At 44.2% G+C, this 21,440-nt stretch overlaps 1 protein-coding gene across 4 annotated transcripts in view; it reads right to left on the bottom strand.

Moving 5' to 3' along the window:
• Positions 1-531: 531 nt before the first annotated feature.
• The window catches only part of LOC141144572 (acyl-CoA dehydrogenase family member 11-like), a 276,817-nt gene continuing 255,908 nt past the window's right edge, over positions 532-21,440 (bottom strand). For all 4 annotated transcript variants that reach the window (XM_073630367.1, XM_073630366.1, XM_073630368.1 and 1 more), the window contains 4 exons: positions 21,133-21,274; positions 6,164-6,285; positions 2,842-2,950; positions 532-1,118 (listed from right to left, as the gene is read on the bottom strand). In XM_073630367.1, the coding sequence (XP_073486468.1) occupies positions 1,102-1,118; positions 2,842-2,950; positions 6,164-6,285; positions 21,133-21,274 (390 nt within the window). In that variant the 3' untranslated portion in view covers positions 532-1,101. The remainder of the gene's footprint in view (positions 1,119-2,841; positions 2,951-6,163; positions 6,286-21,132; positions 21,275-21,440) is intronic.

The raw sequence follows: 21,440 nt of genomic DNA, 5'->3' as shown, positions 1-21,440 counted from the left end.
AAGAGACACATTAATACATAGACTTAAAAATTACTATTTGCAAGCGCTTATACTCTATATACAACTATATTCATCAAGGGGGTGAGAGGGAGACTTCTGGGATCCCGTTACTATTACCTTGCTAGGCTTTAAATTCTTCACAGCTCTTGATATCCTGACACTTTTGCCTCTTGGACGGAGTGCCTAAAGCAAACAGCACGGACAATATGCATCTAGGGGCAGCTTGTCGGCCAGCCCTTCTGAAACAACTGGCACTTACAGTATGCATCTGGGCAGCCTGCAGTGTCCGGTCCTCCTCCTGAGCAACTGGAGAGGACATATGCACTTTGGCAGCTGCCATCCAGTCCTCTTTATATCCCTTAACCCGAATTAAATCCGTAATAGGAGGGCAACCAAAAAAGTGGTCTCTACCTATCTCACTTTAACTGACACCACTGAACTGTAGGGGTTCAATTCTACCATCGGTCTCCCTCTTTCCTTGCCTTGGCTCAGGGCCCTGAAAGCTGTGCATAAATCAGACACACACTGGAATGAAGAGCAGAGACTTGTTTATTTCAGCTTGTACAAGAGCTTAATTACAGAGGATGAGATGGGTGTTATTAATTATTTTCCACCAATAAGGGGTACATGTATGGATGACATATTTCCTTTATAATAAGGGAGAAGACCTCCTTATTCATTTAACAAATCATAGCGATACACATATTAGAACATATTAATTATTCATGACTTATAGAATAGTCTTAAGCTAAAATTTTCCATCAGACAGCTTCCTTTAGCTGCCTCACTAATAGGCTATTCTTGAATTTATAAATTCCTCATTTAAGTTTCATTTTTACTAATACATATTTTCAAATATGCTTAGAACAAACAAATGTGCTTACAAACATCTTCAAAACAGACCCTTAAGTAGCACTTTACAGCCTGAAATATTATTCATCATTATATTAAACAACTATTTAACCCCTATAGAAGAGGTTTATTCCATAAAAAAAGTTAACAAACTGCTTGTCCAAGGTGATGTAATCCTTGATTCAAGATCCGGTTTTGTATATCTTTTATCCAATGCGTTTTCGAGGGCTGACCTGGTTTGTCAGGGCCTCAGATCCTGTCAAAGACTGTAACAATATGTACAAGATATGACAATCAATGTTTCATGTAGCAAAATCACAATTTAATTTCTTTACACACACAGCATCATCTTTTGTTATAAGAAAAAATGTACATATATTTTCTACATTCATTGCGACGTTCCACATAGTGGGGCAAATCAATATATTCTAAAAGGTATATATCGTAAAATTACCTATATAGTATTACATCAGAGAGTGGTGGCAAGTAGCCTGGGGAGCCTGTGGGGAACATCTCCAAAACCCCAAAAGGGAAACACCCACATAGGAGCAGGGATGATACCATGTATCTGGATGTTGGAAATATATACTGTAGTGTTATAGTGCACCACAGGGGGCATATAAAAAAAAAGCATATTCTTTCTTACAATGTATGGTAACATTCGATAATTCATTCGGTTGGATAGGTATTTGTCTCTATATGTATATATGTGTATATGTGTAATGCCATTCCAATCCTCTTTCATTTATACGATCAATTATATATACACATGTATACAGGCAGCTAACTTAAACTCTTTTTTCATTGATAGGTGGCATCTGCCTGGCCCATGTCTCCCCAACTTATTATGGGACAGGGGACACTTTCATTGGTTCGCCTCGGGGTTGTTTTCGGACCGCCTACATACCATAACCCGTGCATCCCGGTTTTTGGAATGCACATGGTGCAATCAAAAGTGGCGTGACTCCTTTACGCGTCGCTTCCATGATATACTTCCAGGCCATGGAACACAATATTCATGATGATGGTGCAGCCCAGGGACAGCGATTTGCCCACCCTCTACCACTGGCTGGATCCTCCCCATGTATCATCACAAACCTTACTCAGATTTCTATAATTGTCTCTCAAGGGATGGTACTTCCTTAGGGTGCATATTGATTCACACTTTCCCCCCCACACAGGACGTTTTTGACACTACTCACAGAAACTTAGGCAGCAGCGGGAGCCATTGGCAGCTGATGCTGTCAGTCAAATGCTATGAGGAGGGAGTGGGGGGCTACGATGTGCTGTGTGTGTCTATGGACCAAGCTCACACATCTGCCTCCATAGCAAGCTTTTTGTTATGGGGGGCAGACACAGAAGAACCCCATAAGAGGAGGTTCAGGGCCACCCTATGCAATACCATTACAGAGAGAAGGCAAGTATAAGATGTTTACTTTCATTTAATAATTTGCCTTTGAAACGCTTTAAAGAGGAACTGCAGTCTGCTCACATAATTTGTAATAAAAACATCTTTGCCATTCTGAAGCTTCCCTCCAACCACTTTGCATATTATTTTATATATACTGTGATTCTGTACTTGCCAAATATGCTGCAGAAATCTCACTCCATTAAGTCTGACTGCAGCCATTGAACTGTGGGCAGCTGATGCTGCTGCCTGTTCACTTCCTGGATTTACACAGAGGCACACCTCCAGCTCTGCAGCTTTCATTGGCCCCCTTATGACTCATCCCCCCTCCCTTCCTGGCAAACTCTCACAAGAGTAAGAGAGAGAGAGAACTGTGCATGATGTCATAAGCCTAGGGTAATGACCAGACAACAAACAGGAGGTTGGCTGTATAAAGTATTTACTGGCAGAAAAAAAATGTTTTACTATCCAAAGTTAAAACAACAAGGGCAGAAGATTTAATATATGTAAAGTTGCAAAAATGACTGAAGGTCCGCTTTAAATACAAATTTGGTATATTGTAATGCAAGAAGGAATCTTACCGTTTTTAGCTAATCTGAGTCCCTTTTCAGCCAGAGGTTTAACCATATTAGCAAAGATGATGGTATCCTCCCCACTGGAATTCTCAAGAAGAGACCTTGCATGAATCTCCTACATAACAAAACAATTATGTTACGAGCTATATAAATATCAGTCTTTGTGAAGAAGTTATTAGAATTAAGTAAACCTGAGCAAGCTAAACACAGTGAATGGTGACGTAATATGCAAAATCCTGACCTGTTATGTAAAAATCCAGCCTGACCCAGACCCACCTCCCTATCAGTCAATGAGGTCTCTTGTAGAGAAATAAGGAGGCTAAGAAGGGAAGAGGGGAGAAGCTAGGCCAACTTTTATGAGGAAAAGTCAAGAGCCGCATATATTTTCAGCTCACTATGACTCTGGATATACTGATTCCAACAAGATGATAAAACTTTACCTGGCAAAATGACAATATATGAAGACTTTTTTTTTTTTAACTGGCCAATATACATTAATACTTTAACTTTTTTTTATCACTGATCATGCCTACATGGCATAATTCTCACAAACCGATTTGGAATCTGCTGACCACGGCAATTCAGAAATAATTGCATGCTTATGAGTGACTCATTCCCATTATGGCCATTGATTTGCATAGAACAAAAGCAGGCTCAATGCGAGGGTACATAGAAAGTTCCCAACATAACACTGAGTTGGGGTGCACTGCATAAAATGTCTGATTTTTTTAGCAGTGCAATGAATGACATGTAGCACCCTGATATTTAGGCAGGGTTGCTAGTAAATGTATTTGCCAAGTGATAGCTGCCTTGGCCAAGTGATAGGTCAATTAATTTCACCCAAATTCTGGATTTGCTGCACTTCTCTCTTCTGTCACTAGATGGCCGGGTATCTGGTGGCATTAGATACAACAAGGGCATTGCAAGGACAGATTAGGAATGAATGGAGTGTTTCAGCCAATGGGCAGGGATTTTCTTGGGTCCCTTGGCCTGCTGGGAGAGCCTATTTATTTGGGTGGAGTCAGGTGATTGAGGTTCTGTGCCACCTGGACGGCTGTCTGGATGGATGTGTGTTGTGTTGCCCCGGGCTGATAGGCCAGAGACCTGAGGCCTATCATGGGGACATCTGGCTGCTAGGCTGTCTGAGGGCCTATCCAGAAGCAAGAGAGCAGCATAGGGTTGGGACTGCGGCTTGCAGTCCAACTAGAAGTAATGGTTCTGCCAGCTGGAGAACCTGTCATGGTCGGAGGTAGAGGGGTAGATGTCAAGCCAGGGACCCAGCCAGTGGACGTGACGCTTGCAGAGCATTTTTGTGTGCCAAGCCTGGGACCAAGCAGGCCAGTGGAGTGACACTTGAAGAGTATCTGTGAGTGCCAAGCTAGGGACCCAGCAGGGATGTGGGGGTGACGCTTGAGGAAGATACTGAGTAAGAAGATTGGAAGAGCTCAGAGGATCCAGTGGCAGTGGATCAGCAAGTCTAAGTGATAGATCAGGAGCTCAGTTGAGTGAAGATCTACAATAGGAGATTGTAGAAGAAGTGAAGGAGATCATTACAACCTTTGTTAGAAACTGTTTCAAGATTGTTGCCATAGGAGACAGTGGTCCTACTCATGCAGATGTGGTGTCTAGCTGGATGCCTTTCCCTGTATGACTGTCTGCCTATAGAAGTCTCGGAGTCTGCCAATGAACATTGCATCTACTTAAGGGTGTCCTGGCCCCAACCTCTCTCTCCAGTTCTGTTTAAGAGACAATAAATCTCATTGCATTCAAGAAGTGTCTGGTGCCCATCAATCTACTTTGTATTACACCCACCATGCACCTCACACTGCATCAAATTGGTCGGCATGACTGTCATCCCAGAAAGAACCTCTTCTAAAGAAGATGTACAAGAAAGCCCGCAGTTTGCTGAAGACAAGCAGACTAAGGATATGGATTACTGGAACCATGTCCTGTGGTCTAATGAGACCAAGATAAACTTATTTGGTTCAGATGGTGTCAAGCGTGTGTGGCGGCAACCAGGTGAGGAGTACAAAAACAAGTGTGTCTTGCCTACAGTCAAGCATAATGGTGGGAGTGTCATGGTCTGGGGCTGCATGAGCGCTGCCAGCACTGGGGAGCTACAATTCAATAAGGGAACCATGAATGCCAACATGTACTGTGATATACTGAAGCAGAGCATGATCCCCTCTCTTTGGAGACTGGGCCGCAGGGCAGTATTGCAACATAACGACCCCAAACACACCTCCAAGATGACCACTGCCTTGCTAAGCAAGCTGAGGGTAAAGGTGATGGACTGGATGGACTGGCCAAGCATGTCTCCAGACCTAAACCCTATTGAGCATCTGTGGGGCATCCTCAAATGGAAGGTGGAGGAGCGCAAGATCTCTAACATCCACCAGCTCCATGATGTCATGGAGGAGTGGAAGAGAACTCCAGTGGCAACCTGTGAAGCTCTGATGAACTCCATGCCCAAGAGGGTAAAGGCAATGCTGGAAAATAATGGTTCCACACAAAATATTAACACTTTGGGCCCATTTGGACATTTTCACTTAGGGGTTACTATCTTTTGTTGCCAGCAGTTTAGACAATAATGGCTGTGTGTTGAGTTATTTTGAGGGGACAGCAAATTTACACTGTTATACAAGCTGTACACTCACTACTTTACATTGTAGCAAAGTGTCATTTCTTCAGTGCTGCCACATGAAAATTGTTGCCACATGAGGGGTGTACTCACTTTTGTGACATACGGTATATATATATATGAAAATGTATCAGTTCTGATGTACTGATGGTAGACAGTCCAAAGTATTAAGTAGTAAGGGGCATGGCAAGTTTTTTTAAGTGTTTTTTTCACTTTTTTTTTTTTACATACTGTCACCAGTGCAGTACAGCGTCATCATAACAGGTGTGGGGTTGATCAGAGACACTGGTGACAGTATGTAAAGAAAAAAAAAAAAACACAGACCAGAGCAATAAAGTGTTACCATAATAACACTGTACTACTCTGGGGAAGTGATCAGGATAGTTTTTTTTTTTTTTTTTTTTATACATTATTGCTTATACCAATAAATTTTTGCTACCCTGTTTCCCTGAAAATAAGACCTAGCGTGATTGTCGGTGATGGCTGCAATATAAGCCCTACCCCCCAAATAAGCCCTAGTTAAAGTCCTTGTAGGTCTTATTTTCAGGGTAGGGCTTATTTTCGGGGAAACAGAGTAGGGCTTATTTGGGGGGTAGAACGAAAAATGCCCCACCTAGTCATCATTTGACAACAGACTGGGTGGGAAGTGCTTAAACACATATGAGATAAAGTGGTTCACTCTGTTACCTGTACTAATCCAGCAATCTTAAAGCAGTTAAGTGCAAGAAAAAAGTTCCAATCATGCACTGGCGAATCCACACCTCGACCGCGGCTATAAATGCTCATCAGATCCTCACAGGTTGGTATTCCTAACAAATAAAGAACACATGCAGCCATTTAGGATTACAGCTAACTTTTCACTTTTCACACAAGAACAGAAGAAAAAGATGTGCATTTCATTGGGAGTCTGGGATTGATAACCAGCCTGTAATATAAAATGATCATTTAGCCGACTTTAATATTTATATCACTTTAAACACTTCTGTCATCTGGTCCTTATACACGCTCATCAGGAATCTCAGGTAAAAAGTCACAACAGTTCACAAATATAAAAGGTCCTTTATATTAAAGCAAAATGCTTACCATTCTGTGCACAATATACATTACATATCTGCAGCTCAACATAGAAGTATTTTATCAGGTATGGGGTAAGGAATTTTTCTGTACTCACCATAAATTCTTTTCTCCACTGGGGGACACATTTTTTTTTGTAGTTGATGTCCAGTTACGAAGTTAAGATGTTTTCTTAGGGAAGGTTTATTATTATTATTTATTATGGGCATCTATATAGAGCCAACAATTTCAGCAGCGCTTCAAATATATTGTACATTTACATCAGTCCCTGCCCTCAAGGAGCTTACAATCTAACATCCCCAATTCACACATACACTCACATATTAGGACCAATTTAGAAAGGATTCAAAACTACCAGCATGTTCTCGGTGTGTGGGAGGAAACTGGAATACACAGAAGAAACTCACACAAGCACAGGGAGAATGTGCAAACTCCATGTAGATAGCGTCCTAACCTTAAAGTGGTTCTAAATCCAAAGTTCTTTTTTTTATTTTAATGGTTTACCTGCTTAAAGGTAAAAAGCCTTCCATTAGTTGATTCCTCCACCTATATACTTACCTGTATCAATCCAGTGCTCTGCCCATCTGAAGCAGCTCTGGTTCTCTCTCCCCCCTCTAACAGGCTCAGAGACAGCAGCAGGGGTCATTGGCTTCTGCCAATAAATGCTGAGAGGAGGGAGCGGGGGGTAGGGTCGAGCTGCGCTGTGTGTGCCAATAGACAAACACAGACTGGCTTGGGAGTGAGTCCCTGGGTGGGCCACCATAGGAAGAAGCTTCCTATTGGTGTGCACTGGGAAGAGGAGGAGCCGAGAGCGCCAGCAGGGGATCCCAGAAGAGGAGGGTCAGGGCTGCTCTGTGCTTTACCATTGCACAAAACAAATGAGTATAACATGTTTGCTATTTCAAATAAAAAAAAAAAAATATATATATATATATATATATATATATATATATATATTTTTTTTTTTTTTTATTTTAAATAGCAAACATGTTATATAAACATATTTGTTTTGTGCAATGGTATAGCACAGAGCAGCCCTCACCCTATATATATATATATATATATATATATATATATATAGTAACGTTCGGGGAACCAGCTAAATTGCAGGACACAGGCTTTTCAGTCAAGAGGAGGTTGATTAAACTTAAATAGCTTCACAGCAGCAAAACAAAAGAAAGATTTCAGTCTCACCGACTTGCAGAGTCCAGAACTGCTATTGCAGTTTAAACAGTCCTTGGGTTTTGTTGCAGGTAACTTCCCCTGCCAGGAGGCTTCCAGGCAGGACACTGCCGTTCACTTTTGTCGCTGCACACAAAACCACCATCCACAGTCTCCTCTACACTCACCTACAACTTCCTGTCTTTTTTTAAGCCCTCTTCCTCTGACAGGTGAGTTAACCCTTTTTTTTCCCTTAAAGGGACCACAGTCCAAACAGAGGGGAGAGATAGCGTCCTTCCAGGACCCAGCCACGGCGTCCTGTACATATCCCCCCTCCCCCATGCCCCATAGCCAAGGAGGTGGAGGCAACAGTGAGCTAAAACAATGGACTTGGGAGAGGGCACCTGCATTTTGATGTAGTCTCCCGGGCCTATGCTCCACTACAAATTTAAATTCCTGGAGCGCCAGAAACCACTGAGTAATTAGTCCCTTTACCTTGTCTCATACATGTTAAAGGGGCATGGTCAGAAATCAGCCTAAACTTCTTCCACCAAGAGGTAATATCTGAGGGATTCCAGAGCCCACTTAATGGCCAGACACTCTCGTTCAATTATAGCATAGTTTTTCTCCGCTAGTGTCAACTCCCTACTGAGGAAAACTACCGGGTGCTCCTCGCCATGAACAACTTGTGACAACACCGCTCCCAATCCTACATCGGAAGCATCAGTCTGGACAACAAACTCTTTTGAAAAATTGGGTGCTACCAGGACAGGGTATTGGCACACTGCCTACTTGAGCTCCAAAAAAGCCTTCTCAGCATCTGCATTTCACTCCACCATGACCGATTTCCGACCCTTAGTCAGATCGGTCAATGGAGCTGCCAACATGGCATAGTTGGGTACAAACCTCCTGTAGTATCCCACCATGCCCAGGAATGCACGTACCTGCTTTTTTGTGAGGGGACTGGGCCAATTCTGTATAGCCTCTACCTTGCTGACCTGAGCTTTCACCACCCCTCTACCCACGATATAGTCCAGGTATTTCATCTCCTCCATTCCCAAAGCACGTTTTTCAGGGTTTATTGAAAACCCCTCCTTTCAAAGAGAGTCCAGCACTGCCTGGACTCTGGGCAAGTGTGATTCCCAGTCTCTGCTAAAAATGACTATGTTGTCCAAGTACACTGAGGCATACTCCCGGTGAGGTCGTAAAATCCTATCCATTGCTCACTGGAACGTGGCTGGAGCAGTTTGCAATCCGAAAGGCATTCTTCTGTACTGAAAACTCCCCTCTGGGGTAGAAAAAGTAGTTCTCTCTAGCAGCCTTAGTCAACTAAATTTGCCAATACCCCTTGGTAAGGTCTAATGTAGTGATATACCTGGCTGGACCTAGTCTCTCAATAAGCTCATCTACCCGGGGCATGGGGTAGGCATCAAACCGTGAAACATTAAGTTTCCGGAAATCATTGCAGAATTGCAGAGTTCCGTTGGGCTTCAGTACCAACACAATCGGGCTCTACCACTCACTCTGCGATTCTTGAATAATCTCCAGGTCTAACATCTTCTTCACTTCCTCTGAAACGGCCTTCCTTTGAGCCTCTGGGATGCGGTAGGGCCGGACAAAAACTTTGACTTATGGTTCCGTGATAATGTCATGCTCTATGACACTAGTGAGCCCTGGCAAGTCTGAAAATTTCTCTTTATTTCTCTGCAAGAACTCCTTTGCCCGCTGACTTTGAATTTTATATAGGGTATTTGCTTCTTGGACACTCTCCACCCCAACCCGAGGCTCAAGTCTTGCACTAGCCAGGGAGGTCACCGGTTCCCTGTCTGTCCAGGGCTTTAACAAGTTTACCTGATATATCTGATATGGTTTCCTCTTGCCTGGCTGGTGGACTCTATAAATTTACCTCTCCCGCTTTTTCTACAACTTGGCCTTGCCATCTGGCCAAGAATTTACTTTCCACAGTGGGAATCAACATCGCTACTCGATCCCCCACTTGGAAGTGCCTTATTTTAGCAGCCCTATTATAGACCCGTCGTTGAGCCTCCTGGGCTTTTTGCAAATGTTCCTGGACTAGTGGCATCACAGTTCAGATCCTCTCCTGCATTTGGGAGACATATTCAAGAACACTCTTATGCTGAATAGGTTCATTTTCCCATTCCTCTTTAACAAAGTCCAGGAGTCCGCGAGATCCCCGCCCATATACCAACTCAAAGGGCGAAAACCCAGTGGAGGCCTGGGTCACTTCCCGGATAGCAAACAGGAGAGCTGGTAACAGGCAGTCCCAGTCTTTCCCATCCCTTTGTACCACTCTCTTGAGCATAGACTTAAGGGTCTTATTAAAACGTTCTACCAACCCATCTGTTTGGGGATGGTAGACCGATGTACGCAGCTGTTTAATCCGGAACAGCTTGCATACATCAGCCATAACCCTTGACATAAATGGGGTGCCTTGGTCCGTGAGTAATTCCTTGGGGAAACCAGTCCATGTAAACAACTGGAATATTTCCCAGGCAATAGCCTTAGAGGAGGTATCCAGTAGGGGTAGCACTTCAGGATATCGGGTGGCATAGTCGAGGATCACCAGTATGTAGGAGTGACCTCGACCCGACTTCACCAAGGGACCCACTATATCCATAGCTATCCTTTCAAATGGGACCTCAATTATGGGCAGAGGGACCAAAGGGCTCCTGAAGTGGGTCACCAGAGCGGTCAACTGACAGGTGGGACAAGAGGTACAGTATCTCCTTACCTCTGCTTTCAGGCCTGGCCAGTAAAACCGGTCGGTGATCTGTGCCTCCGTCTTTTCAACTCCCAGGTGTCCCCCTAAAACATCGTCATGGGCCACCAGGTCCAGGACCTTGCGTCTATACTGTTGGGGTATCAATAATTGTTCTACCACATTTTCTCTCACTTTGATAACCCGATAAAGCAATTCATTACATATTGCAAAGTGTGGCCACCTCTCATTCGCACCTGGCTCTTGGGGAACCCCATTTACTACTACAACCTGATCCCGTGCATGGGCCAATTTGGGGTCCTGCATCTGGGCAGTACCAAATGCCCCCTGAGGAACACCCAAATCCGGCAGGGCAGGGGTAGAGGCCACTTCCTCATGCTCTTCCCCCCAGCATTACCTGACGTGCGGAAGATCCCCCCCCTCAGTGTTCAGGTAGGTCTGTGAACCACACATCTTGACATCCTTAACAGTATCAGCACTACTTTTATTACCATTAACCAAATCATTAGCATTTTCATCATCTGGATCCACATTAAGAACCTTTGGCATTTCAGGGTTATTCCCCTCAACAGCAGGAACAGAGGGACTAGTTTCTCCTCAGTCTCTGGACCGTTCTCCTTTTCCCCACAGTTTTGCAAATAATGGACAGTCTCGTCCTATGATAACATCTTGTACCAAGTTCTTTACCACCCCCACCTCTTGAGTACCAGTGCCACATGCTGTGGAGATGGACACCGAGATGAGAGGGTACTCTCTAGTGTCCCTGTGAATGCACACAACGGTAAAGTTTTGCTTACCGGACCGATCTTCCCAATTACTTTAGAATGAACCAGGGTTACCATGCTTCCGGAGTCCAGCAAAGCCTGGGCAGGAGGTGGTTCACTTGGACTTCACACTCAAATCTCCCTTCTCCAAGGTCAAGTTGTGTTGTACATGCTTTATGGGCATAAAAAGACCCCCTCCGAAGAACCCCGCATTCCATGGGATCCTCTTGCAGTGGGCAGTGGGCCCAGGTATGGCCCCAGGAATGACATTGTCAACATTGTACATCCCCTCCTCTCCGAACAGGAACAGATCGCTGAGGAAGTACCGGGAGTGACTCTTGACCTTCCAGGGTGTTAGTTCCAGGGCTCCAGGGGATGTCCTTTCGAAGAGTGGCAGTCGATCGAATAGGCCGTGGCAGACTGGGCGCTTGGTAGGGCCAAGCAGTTCCTCCACCACTGTATATCGTTCCACCATCTCAACAAGGAGGTTCACTGTTTTGGGGTCTCCATGGCTGACCCACCATTGAAGATCGTCTGGCAGTGACCTTAGGTATCAGTCCAGCATGACCTGCTCCACGATTTGGAGGCCGGACAACACTTCGGGCTACAGACATTTTTTTACCAGTTGCACCAGGTTATGCATTTGAGACCAGGGTGGCCGATCTGGACAATACTTCCATTGGTGCACTCGTTGGGCCTGAACGGCCGTAGTCACCCCCAAACAAGCACATTTCTGCCTTTAGTTTTTGATAATCTTTAGCGTCATCCGGTAGTAGGTCGAAGTAGGCTTTTTGAGGATCTCCGGTGAGGAAAGGAGCAATTAGGCCGGCCCACTGGTCCTGGGGCCACTCTTCTCTCTCTGCCATCCTCTCAAATGTAGCAAGAAATGCCTCTACATCATCACTCAGGGACAACTTCTGCAGAAAATGGCTTGCCCTCGCGGTCACCTGGTTGCCAGGGCCAACAGCCGCTTGTTCACGGCCCCGAGAAAGCTGCTGCACTGCTTCTTTTAAGGCAGTCATCTGAGCCTGCATAACCCCTTGCTGGGCTGCCAACTGGGCCACCAACAGGCGAGTATTTTCTTGCTGCAGAGCCAGCGCCTCTTTGTGGTGTGTTTGTTGTGCCTCCAGCTGGGTTGCTAAGCGCTGATTAGCTTCCTCATGGCGAGTCTGCGCTTGCATATTAGCCAGGGACAGCTGTTTAATTAGCTCCTCCATTGTTTCAGCTTTCAGCATTTGTGTGGCTTTAACCCAGGACATAAATCCACTGTACTGTCCCTTTAAATGTCAGTTTAAGTCTAATGCAAAAACAGCAAGAAAAATGCCTGTTACTTTGTCATGCCCGCATTCTCCACCAGTTGTAAAGTTCGGGGAACCAGCTAGATCGCAGGACACAGACTTTTCAGTCAAGAGGAGGTTTATTAAACTTAAATAGCTTCACAGCAACAAAACAAAAGAAAGAGGTTTCAGTTTCCCCAACTTGCAGAGTCCAAAACTGCTATCGCATTTTAAACAGTCCTTGGGTTTTGTTGCAGGTAACTTCCCCTGCTAGGAGGCTTCCAGGCAGGACACTTTTGTCGCTGCACATAAAACCACCATCCACCGTCGTCTCCTTTACACTTCTCCACACTCACCTACAACTTCCTGTCTTGTTTTAAACCCACTTCCTCTGACAGGTGAGTTAACCTTTTTTGTTCCCTTAAAGGGACCACAGTCCAAACAGAGGGGAAATATAGTGTCCTTCCAGGACCCAGCCACGGCGTCCTGTACAATATTATATATATATTTTTATTTTTTTTCGTACATCATGGGACACAGAGCCACAGTAATTACTGTATGGGTTATATGGCACCTTCAGGTGATGGACACTGGCACACCCTAGACAACAAGTTCAATTCCCCATATAACCCCTCCCCTTACTGGGAGTACCTCAGTTTTTTCGGCAATGTTTCGTGGCGGAAGAAACAAGGTTTTGCCTGTAACGCTTCTCTATTTAGAGAGCTGGACCCCGGGATCCAGTGCTTTAGTTTTTTCAGCCATATTCCTGACGAGGTGCTTTACAGGCCCAGGGGTGTGGATCCCCCGATAGAAAGGGGCCCCCAGTCCCTGAAGGTTTTTTAATGAAGCCCACCGTGAGTGGTGAAGATTGGGTCTATCTGGTTTACCACAGAACCCTGCAGCTGGATAAGGTAAGGGAGATTCCTAAGGAATTTTTCTAATTCTTGTGGGTTTTGTCCTTTAACGTAAATGTTGTCATGCCTAAAGTCGCCACCGGGGGGCTGTCAAGAGCATGTACCTGTTCCATGCTTGTCAGTCTCGCTCTGTCATTCAAGCTGCACGCTTCCTCCAGCCCAAGCCCCAGGTAAGGCGTAGGAAGGGTTTTTTTTTTCTCTTGAATGTCCCCCCACCTGGATAGCTTCACTCCAGGAGGCAGACGGAGTACGGGCCAGTAGGCGGTATGTCGCGCCGCTCCCGCTACGGTGGTTCTCCGTCTAGCAGCTCTCCTCCACCCCAGCCCCCCCTCCACATGCGATCCGGCCGGATCAGAGCCTGCTCGCACGGTAAACAGGCTTTTTTGAAAAAGATGGGGGGCATGGTGGGAGGTAGGAGAAAGAGGGCGGGGCTTAACACAGTGTCGGCGTGATTCAGTGTCCACAACACGGGCTGTATAAAGTGCACTTTTTTTCAGGTGCATACAGCTAAAGGAGGGACAAAGAGCAGACGGGAGGCATGTGAGAGTGTTGCTGACACAGGCATTCCCAGGGCATGTTTACTTAGCATCAGACTGAGCATTAATAGCAGCGGCAGTTGCTGGACTATTTGCTTAAGTCTTTGTGTCAAGAACAAGGGATCCACTCGCATGCGGAACAGATGCGTTGGTGACCCCGTGGGATCAGTTCTCACTGATTTATGCATCCCCTCCTATTCTGCTGCTACCTTGACTTCTTCGCAGGATCAAGCGGGAAAGGAAGTCGGTAGTTCTTGTGGCCCAGAAGATCTTGGTGTGCAGAAATAGTAAAGATGGTGGTAGGGGCCCCAGGGCCCCTACCACCATGTCTAGACCTGCTATCGCAGGGACCAGTGTTCCATCCTACTTTACAAATGCTAAATTTAACGGTTTGGCTATTGAAACCCACATTCTGAAGAATCGTGGGCTTTCAGGCTCAGTGATATCTACCTTGATTAATGCAAGGAAGCCAGCTTCCAGAGTCATTTATTATAAAGTCTGGTGTGAATCCAGGGGTTGGCATCCCACATAGTATGTCATAGGTAGAATTCTTGCCTTTCTGCAAATGGGGTTAGAGATGAAGCTGGCCTTGAGTACTATCAAGGGCCAGGTCTCAGCCTTATCGGTATTGTTTCAACGTCTGCTTGTTCACATTCTTTAGTCTTAAGCTTTATACAGGGGGTAAAGCGGCTTAATCCACCGGTTAGAGCACCCCTGAAATCTTGGGAGTTGAATTTAGTTCTGTTGGCATTACAGAAACAGCCTTTTGAGCCAATACAACATATTCCCTTGGTCCTTTTGACAAGGAAGCTAGTTTTTCTGGTAGCCATTTCTTCTGCGAGAAGGGTATCAGAGTTGACGGCTCTTTCTTGTAAAGAGCCATATTTAATCATTCACAAGGATAGAGTAGTATTGCGTCCTCATCCTAGCTTTCTGCCAAAGGTGGTTTCAGGTTTTCATCTAAACCAGGATATTGTTCTACATTAATTTTTTTCCAGAACCCTGTTCTACGGAAGAAAAGTCACTACATTCTTTGGATGTAGTAAGAGCAGTCAAAATCTATTTGAAGGTGACTGCTCAGATTCGGAAAACAGATGTTTTGTTTATGTTGCCTGAAGGTCCTAAGAAAAGACAGGCAGCGTTGAAATCCACTATTGCCAAATGGATTCAGCAAGTAATTATTCAAGCTTATGGTTTAAAGAGGAAGTTCCACCTTTTCAAATCAAAGCGCATTCCACCAGGGCTGTCAGTGCATCACCAAGCCTCCATGGCTCAGATCTGCAAGGCCGCAACTTGGTCTTCAGTCCATACATTCACCAGATTCTATCAGGTGGATATAAGAAGGCATGAGGATATCGCCTTTGGGCGTAGTGTGCTGCAGGCAGCAGTATAGGTCCTCAGGTCTGATTGCACCCTACTTTTTTGGTGTTCCCTCCCCTCAGATAGCATTGCTCTGGGACATCCCATACAGTAATTACTGTGGCTCTGTGTCCTGTGATGTACGATAAAGAAAATAGGATTTTGATAACAGCTTACCTGTAAAATCCTTTTCTTGGACTACATCACGGGACACAGGTCCCTCCCCTCTTTCTGGTTACACGTGTATTGCTTTGCTAAAAAACTGAGGTACTCCCAGTAAGGGGAGGGGTTATATGGGGAATTGAACTTCCTGTCTAGGATGTGCCAGTGTCCATCACCTGAAGGTGCCATATAACCCATACAGTAATTACTGTGGCTCTCTATCCCGTGATGTACTCCAAGAAAAGGATTTTACAGGCAAGCTGTTATAAAAATCCTATTATTTTTTTCCCTTTAGAACTGCTTTATTCAGGGACCACTAAGCCACTGTGTTATGTTCTTTTGCTACCGACTGCCTACTGCTTGGTACTCCTGAGGCTGTACAACCACTAGATGGAGATTTAAGCTTTGCACTCAAGTTCCCAACCTCCCAGGAGGTGACAGCTTTGTCCTTCAGCTGACTGCGAACACCAAGTAACGAAATCCTACGAGGCTACAAAATCACTTTATTTTTGCCATGTTCATAGCTACAAGTTTCTGTCTTTATTATGCACTTTATGTGTTCTTAAAAAAGGAGATTGTCCAGTCTATGCTCAATTTCTGAAAGAAATCACAATCAAAAAGTAAAAGATGTGCAGATTACAGAGTATGTAAAATTTCCCACCATTTTAAAACAATGAATCTCACCTCCAGAGTCTTTCTAATCCTATCCTTGGCAGCAAAACACTTGACACTCCTTTGATTCTTTAAGCCAAGATAAATACTAGGTATAAGTCGTTACCCTGGGTAAAACTTCTACAATTCTCTCTTCTATCTAAGGACTTTTTTCTTAGACACTATGGGGTTGATTTTCTAAACCTGGAGAGTACAAAATCTGGTGCAGCTCCGCAAAGAAACCAATAAGCTTCCAGTTTTTTTTTTTTTTGGCAAAGCCTAATCAGTTGCGGACCAGCCACTATATATATACGGAGGCAGTTCGGCTCGATGGCGGTCCGTGCATGTGACAATGAAAATGACACCTGCTTAGCTTTCATGCTGAACCTAAGGATCCTTTCATACTGGTGGTAATGCTTACACACCCTCTAAAAAGTGTTCTACCACAGATCGCTTTTCAGAGGGCGGTATGGCTGGTATAGCAGAGGCTGACAGGCATTCATGAGGCACTATTGCTGCCTTTTGACACCTGTTTTTTTTTTTTCCTTTCCATTGTCAGATGGCAATTTTACATTTCAGGACAATGATGAGACAAGCGTTTGGTTTTTGCAGTGCGGTCCCATTGGTTTCAATGGGCGATATTGACAGGTAGTGCTTCCAATACAAAAGATTTAATAAATTTCCCCTCCGTTTTCATGTGGTGATCTGGCCAGTAACACACCTCCTCTATTAGAGTGCTCCCACTCTGGATGGATAAGCACAGGAGGGTGCCTTTGGACAGTAGCATTGTCAGTCATGGGGAGGGGAGTGTTCGCTGTACTAACAGATTTAAATACACTAAAAAATTGAAGCCAAACTTCAGCTACTACTGTATAAGCAGTTACAGCAACAGTTTTAAATGAATAAATACAAGCTGATCATTGTAAGCACCCCTACTAGTTTTGAATGGTTTGTCTCATCTCTGTAACTGAAACAAACATTCAGGTGCAGAGCTTCCTCTTTTGAAAAACAAGAGACTTACTGGCTGGATTACCAGCTAAAAATAGAAGAAAGCCTAAAAAAGAAAACGAATGCGGTCCTTACATATAAGAATTGGTGAATTGTAACATAACAAAATGTTTTCTTTTGGATTTATTACCACTCTAAAATGGCAATGGCCGCAGCATGTGTACAGCCCTGTCAGGCTGTAATTTTAGTATTCAGGTGGGCAGCCAGGGGGAGGCAGTAAATATGAAAGAGCCTAAAAGTTCAATCAGTCCATGTGTTGCCCCTTGGAAAGTATTCAGATGAAAAATTCTCAGCTTTTAGCGCTGTCGCACTTTGTATGACAATCACGCGTTCATGCAACACTGTACCCAAATTAAGTTTTTATAATTTTTTTTGAGACAGACAGAGCTTTCTTTTGGTAGTATTTAATCACCAGTTTTTTTTTGTTTTTTTTTTTTTGCTAAACAAATGAAAAAATACCAAAAAAAACACAAAAAACTGGGAAAACTTATTGACCCGAGTATAAGCCTAGGGTGGGAAATGCAGCCTGCCAGTGCCCATCATGTACAGCCTGTCTGTGCTAATGAACTGCAGCCTGCCAGTGCCCATCATGTATGAAGAATATTATTAATATCTAAATATTCTTGTATCTCAGAGGCGCTTCAGGATGAATAGCATTGATAGCCAAACTGACTTAAAACAAAGTGTGAATTTATTGTCACACAATTGGCATCATAAATACAATGTAAAAAATATAATAGTTCAGTTCAGTGTGGGTAAAAATATATGAAATAGAATAAAAAGTTATAAAGCTGTAATAAGCTTATGAAAGCATGTGTGCTTCATGGCTGCTGTGCTGTCTTGTGTGAGTCGTCCAAGAAGAAACAGGAAATGACGCTCTCAGTCTTCTGGCAGTATTGACACCTGTCCCAACTTATCAAAGTGTCTTGTATACATGTCAATGTCATCTATCCTAATGACTGTGAGTGTGTGTGTGCGTCTGTGTTTGTGTGTCTGTGTGACCTTCAATATGGAAGCATTGGCTTTATATGTTACATGTGAACGTGTGAACGTCATAACCTCACACCAACTTAGAACCTTGTATGGCACATATTCATTTCTGCTAACTTCAGCAATATGCTATCCAAGAGAAGACTCTAACTCGGAGTCATATATAGCATAGGATTGACAAGCCCACATGTAACACTCCATATTTGAAGTAATGGGCTGATCATGTAATGTCATATAACCAAACATCTACATAATATGAACACATTTTACCAACTTTACATTAAATAACTATATACTAGTACTTATTAATATGACTAGAACTACAAACTAACTTAACTTAACAGGATATAATTCACAATGTATATTCCTTTAGCTACGTGGACACGTGTCTATTTTTGTCTTCTCGTGACATTCTACACCAAGATACTTTAAATGTCATACTCAAATTGGCTACACCAGAAAAATCCAGCAATGCTCAGCTTTAGATGAAGAATCATGTCAAATCAATTGATCAAGGTCATTCACACATACTCTATTTATCATGATTAATCATAAAACCAAATATGTTTTGCAAGCTTGCCATGAATATAATATAACACCTATAAGTGCCGAATTATGAATTTGGAATAATATTCTAACAATGTACAGCCTATCAGTGCCCATGACATGCAACCTGCCAGTGCCCATCATGTACAGCCTATCAGTGCCTATGAAATGCAGCCTGACGTTGCCCATCATGTACAGCCTATCAGTGCCCATGAAATGCAGCCTGCCAGTGCCCATCATGTACAGCCTAGCAGTGCCCATGAAATGCAGCCTGCCAGTGCCCATCATGTACAGCCTATAAGTGCCCATGACATACAGCCTGTCAGTGCCCATCATGTACAGCCCATCAGTGCCCATGACATACAGCCTACCAGTGTCCATCAGGTACAGCCTACCAGTGCTTGGTAATGAGATGTCATGATGTCACGCTGTGTGTCAGAGCTGGATCCGAATCCCTGTGCAGCCATGGTAACCATGTCCCGCGGAACAATGATTCCCAGCATTGGATCAGTGTGCTGTCTATCACAAGAGGTGGTCTAGAAGGCGGGACATCGTTACAGCGGCTGCACGGCGATTCAGATCTGACACACAGCATGGGAAGGAGGGGAAACTGACAGGGGCGCCGGGCGGATACATGTGCGGCACCCCGCGTGATGGCCCGCCCCTTTTTCAGCTCAATTTTCGGGCCATTTTTTTTCTTAAGTGGGAAAATCACTCGAGTATAAGCCGGGCGGGGGGTTTGGGGGGGGGGGGGGGGGGGAGTTTCAGCCGAAAAAAAAGATGCTGAAAAACTCGGCTTATACTCGAGTATATACAGTAAGTAATTTTTCTTCTTTGATGTGCGCTGATGAGGCTGCATGGATGGGCTGCAGTGATGGGCACTGATGGGCTGCAGTGATGGGCACTGTTTGGCACTGATGGGGCTGCACTGATAATCAGGACACTGATTATCTGTGTAAACAATGTGCTGACAGGTTAATGGATCTCCTTTCCTCATGTAGACACAGCATGGGAGGAAACGAGCCAATAACCGGCAAGTCTATTTACATGTGATCAACTGTGATTGGATCTGTGATCAGCTGTGTCTGAAGGTCAAGGGGGGCACGCAAGAGGCTGGGTTCTGGGAGGCTGTCCATGGATGGCCTCCCAGAACTGGAAGCCCATGCTGTAGCCCTCTGTTGGCTATAGTGCAGGCAGGAAGTAGTTTACACAAAAATATATGTCCTTACAAAATACAGATAAGATTCTTGCACATTGCAATTACACTGCACACCAGCGGCGGCCCCCCTTTAAATTAGATGTCCTCATCAGAGCCCCCCCCCCTTACATTAGATGTCTTCCCCTCTATCCCCCCCCCCCCCCCGGTACTCACAACTTTCACAGCAAGTTGCCTGTCTTCCACTTTTGGACCAGCCGGGATTAGTCAGAGAAACCGAAAGTGAAGGCACAGGACCTGCCAATCACACACCACAGCAGGGAACAATGCTATAAAGGGAGTGTTCAGGGCACAGAGTTTAGCGCCCCGAGGACTTTCTAAAGGAAGCCAATAGAGCTTCCTGTTTGCAATCACGTGATTACAAACACGTCATGCTTCCCATAGCTGTGTGTCCGGCGCCCTGCACACACTTACTGTGAAAGGCCATTATTTTATTTTTATTGTTTTCAGTGATTGCAACACGTCATGCTTCCCATACACCTGTGTGTCCGGCATCCCGCACACACTTAAAGGGCCAGTATTTATTTTTTTTAATGGGCGGGCCACCACTGCCGCTCACCTGAGCAGACATAATGATATCACCACTAAGCTCTTGCCGAAGCATTTCACCTCAAGGGATGTCGTTCAGTGGCGCTCTGGTGTTTAGGAAGGCTAAAGATCCAAGAGGGTGCCACCTTCACTTACTATTCTTATTAATCAAATGATGCCTAAACGTAAACCCAGGCATTATCCCTTAAATATTAACAGGACTCCCCTCACATTTGTAAAAAAAGAAAATAGTCATATTTAAAAATTGAAACATGTCATGTCTTATGTCATAGGGTATGTTCACAACAGACACTGCATTGTAAAGCACTAACTAGAGTGCGGTGTGGTCTGGCTAAGATCAGTGCAGCAATGATGATTCTTTTTTTAAAGGAACTTTATTGAGATGTCACACAGACATCTCATATAGTTCACTTACTGGCCATGCACTGTAAAGCAGTAGAGTGTCTCGCGCTGCGCTGAAAAAAGGTATTGCATTTAGGTGCATGATTTCACATTACTGCTGTGATATGATCACTTCAATAAACGTTTGGACACTATTATGAAGGTCCATGGTGTGCTGGTGAAATATGCATCGATCTGTGCTTATTTTTGGTCTGTTTTTTTTTTTAAGTACTGGATCCACAGGCAGCCAGACAACTAGCATTTTTAAAGGTTGTCAGCAATGGTAACTACCATATTTCTGTCAGTTCAGGTTGCCTTTAATTCCTACCTTCAATATCACCAAGGGATTTGTCACCACCATAAATGGGTTCTTCACGAGGCCAAAAATAAACGATAAGGAAGTAAGCCAAGTCCGATACAGGATTTCCAATTGTGGACAGTTCCCAGTCCAGGACAGCGATCACACGAGCCTAAAAGACAGTTAAGTTCACATTTAAACACCACAAAAGAAGCCAGAAAACCATAACACAGTAAATGTGATGTTTGTAGCCTAAGTATTGTTTAAACACAGCTAAACATGTGTAACCTTTTTTTATATATTCAACTAGTTTCCTATATATCAAAATTTCTGTTTAT

The sequence above is a fragment of the Aquarana catesbeiana genome, linkage group LG05 (assembly GCF_042186555.1).
Source record: "Aquarana catesbeiana isolate 2022-GZ linkage group LG05, ASM4218655v1, whole genome shotgun sequence".
Lineage (NCBI taxonomy): Eukaryota > Metazoa > Chordata > Amphibia > Anura > Ranidae > Aquarana > Aquarana catesbeiana.
The sequence above is the reverse complement of the archived record's forward strand: the minus strand, read 5'-3'. Positions and strand labels throughout refer to the sequence as shown.